Raw genomic sequence first — 3,380 nt, 5'->3', positions numbered from 1 at the left:
AACTAAAAGTAAAAATATACCCACAGCATAGTGGTGGTGCAAAACATGTTAAAATATATTTGTTATATTGAATCTTCTATTAACCCATTCTTATAACAGAAAGTTTGCCTAGATCTTTGAATACATCAGAAATGGTGTTAATCATTTAAGGTGTATCATTTAAAAAGGCTAAAATCTTGATGATTTACCTTTGGCAATGTCTATGGCAGTTTGCACACAGGTTCTGGATGATGACATTCAGCAGGGATGATTGGTTTATTACCAGACACAACAATCTGCTCCTTTTTTACTTTATAAAGTATTGCTGTGCCTTTGTAATGAGATGAGCAATAATTACCAAGTTCATCAGTCTCCTTTAGTTTAAGAGTCAATCTATTCTTTCTTTGGGAGTGAAATTTTAGTCTCTGATCTGATCCATTCTCATTATTTCCTACAAGCAATATAAATGCATATACAGTAGTTTTACAATGTTAAATGTCTTATATTCAACAAATAAGAAAATAAACCTTTGATCTGTGTATGTTTTCAGAATCAGATTTTGTAGTTCAAAAAGCCATTGAAAATGTTAACACATGGGTTAAGAAACTCAGATTTCTTACAGGAACATATTCAATTTGTATGACAAAAAAGAAATGATAAACAAGAAGCATGACATTTTTACATTATGACATTATATTTATATTTTATAACCTGAAGATGTAATGTTTCCACCGAATATTAATACAAGTTGATCTCCTTCTTGCATTGGGATTTCCTCAGAGGGGTCAGGGGGACGAGTATCCTTTTTCACAAAGCATCATTAGTTCCCAGCTCAAGTCTTTGGTGGGAACAGCCACAATGATGACACTGTTTGGCTTCTCTTTTTTATGATACAAAACAATGGTAACCATAGTGCTGTAGATAGCTTCTTGAAGATTGTGAATTAATGTTATTGTAGCGGCGAGGCTTAATAATAATGCAGAATTAAGTGTTTCTGAGCTTCCCAAATGAGGCCCCATTTCTCTGTTCATCTCTGTGGTGCAGCCACAGAGAAACTATTCATGCAAGATGTTTTCTTTTGATAAGGACAGCTCCCAAAGGGGGATGCACTTAGCTAAGCCTGGCTATCATGATCAATGGTCACCCATTGGCGCCTATCTGTCTAGGGAGTGCCAGTTGGACATCTGGATTGCATTCCTAAGTGTCAGGACTAAGTGACTCATATCTCACCTTGATCAACCAATCAGGGACTGGTAGGGCCGAGTAACCCACGTGGGACTCTGAAGCCCATGGAACTTTCAACCAATCAATGAGCTAAAGTTCCTCCAGGTAAAAACAGGCAACACAGAGAGCCTGTGAGATTCAGATTCAGATTCAGATTCAGATTCAGATTCAACAATTCTAAAGGGAATTCAAAGGAGCAGAAGGCTCCCAAGGGCAGGACATTCTCGCAGCGCGCCTCCTGACCATCCTGAGACTCAGCCCGGACAACCACGGAACGGCCAGTGTGTCCGAGTGCCAGAACTTTCCTTTGTTCTAAGAGTGTAGAGTGGAGGTTGCCAGAGAGTAACCAGCAGCAGGCCTCGTGAACAGGTCGGAACTGTGGACAGCTGAATCACTATTCAGAACTAGCTCTTCATCATAAACGAACTGGTCCTCTTCCTGACTTGCTGGGACCCACAGTCATCTTTTCTCCTGTGCACAAACTGTGCTAGTTAAACAACACCAACTAGCCGGTCAGTGAGCATCAGCAGCGCACCGTCGCAAGCCGCACAGCACAGCCTGGCACGGAGCCAGAGAGCGCAGATTGGACAGCAACAAGCCTGCAACTGTTTCTTTGTGCCCGCAGGAGATCTGAATCCCCAAAGATTGGATGAGTATTCAACTTCAATGCATTACAGCTCGAGAATTCAATTGTTATCCCAACCAGTTGATATCAATTTAATTCCTAAGAGTTATGTACTTGTTTTGAGTATCTAATGTAGAAGTTGTAACCAAGTTCACTTTACGAAACGGTCTAAATGAATGATATACTGAACGTATGTCCTCTTGATATGTGTAACACTTTGTAACTGATTGAATATATATCTTTTGTATTCTGATAACCCTCTCGATAAGATCTGTTAGTTTTACATGCATATTCTATGTATTAATAAATGTATCCTCGTGTATTAGTACCTGTGTGTGCGCTTTGTTTGAGTTATGTCGCATGGTTGGATTCTAAAGCCATCAAAAGAATCAACTTTGTGATTTACTGCTACAATTAATAATTGTCTCAGTAAATGCCCAAACCCTACAGAACTGGTGCCTTCAGAGAGCCACTATGATTACATATTTGGCGTCCCTGAACCGGTTTTCCCTACATTATCAAGCGTGAATGTTTCACTGAGGAAATGAGTCGTAAAATAATTAATCTGAAGGGAAGAAAAGTAAACAAAACAATTAGTCTCTATTCAACTTTTGTGCAGGCAAGTTATAATCCAATACTTTTTTAAAAGAAATTAACATAGAGTATAACAAAATTCGCATGCCGTTCAAAATGCTCATCCAATTCAAAAGAAATAAGACCATTCTGCATATTCCTTACTGCGACATCTTCTAGGACAACCCATTGTTCATTTTTGGATTTATAACCTAGTAAGGTGAGGTTTTCATTTGCTGTCTCTCTTGATTTCTTCATGGTGGCACTCGTTTTGAACCATGAAACATTTTGAAACATTGCAGAGATTTTAAAGTATATTTGTAACTCTTTCAGAATCATAAAACATAAAATGTCATAGTTATTTTAAATATAGAAAAACATTAGCAGTACATTAGTACATTAGCAGTGTAGCTTAAGTGTCATGAAAAGTTTAACTGTCTGAGAAGTAGATTAAGTTTAGTATTTTCATATACAGAAATTAAACATATTTGATGTTGAAGTAAGAGACAAGATGTAAAAAGGGTTAACTTAAGTCAGTTCTGCCTGAAAATTAGACTTCTAAGCAACAGGGATTTATGTCAGGAAAGGGGGTTAACTGATAAGGATTCCAGATGCGCGCTAGGAACCCCTTGGGGGCGTAATCTTAAACTGACCATTTGGCAAGGGTCTCTTAACTGACCAAAGACCATGACCCCCCCTTACTATAACACCAAATGACGTCCGAGCAGCAAGGAAGGACTATATAACCTAAAAGTTTGTACCGGCACATGGAACAATACTTCAATTTTGTTGTTTCTTGCGGGAAACAAGACTTCGGCTTTATTGTTCCTTGCATGCAATAAACTTATCTGTTTTACTTCATCTCGGGATCCAGAACCTTATTCTTTCTGTTACAACAATGTTATACATTGTACAGACATACAGTAAATTAAATGTTGGGGGTGGATCTATCTGATAATAAAATAACAGCATGTAAGGA

At 38.1% G+C, this 3,380-nt stretch overlaps 1 protein-coding gene across 1 annotated transcript; it reads right to left on the bottom strand.

Annotated features, from left to right (window-relative positions):
* Positions 1 to 200: 200 nt before the first annotated feature.
* Positions 201 to 2,698, bottom strand: dthd1 (death domain containing 1). The gene is given in 5 exon segments (XM_069194229.1): positions 201 to 430; positions 691 to 773; positions 775 to 945; positions 2,311 to 2,393; positions 2,486 to 2,698. Coding segments are annotated over 5 exon segments (780 nt in total).
* Between the last annotated feature and the right edge of the window lie 682 nt (positions 2,699 to 3,380).

The sequence above is a fragment of the Lepisosteus oculatus genome, chromosome 1 (genome assembly GCF_040954835.1).
Source record: "Lepisosteus oculatus isolate fLepOcu1 chromosome 1, fLepOcu1.hap2, whole genome shotgun sequence".
Taxonomy (NCBI): Eukaryota; Metazoa; Chordata; class Actinopteri; order Semionotiformes; family Lepisosteidae; genus Lepisosteus; species Lepisosteus oculatus.
This window is presented reverse-complemented; position numbering and strand designations above follow the sequence as displayed.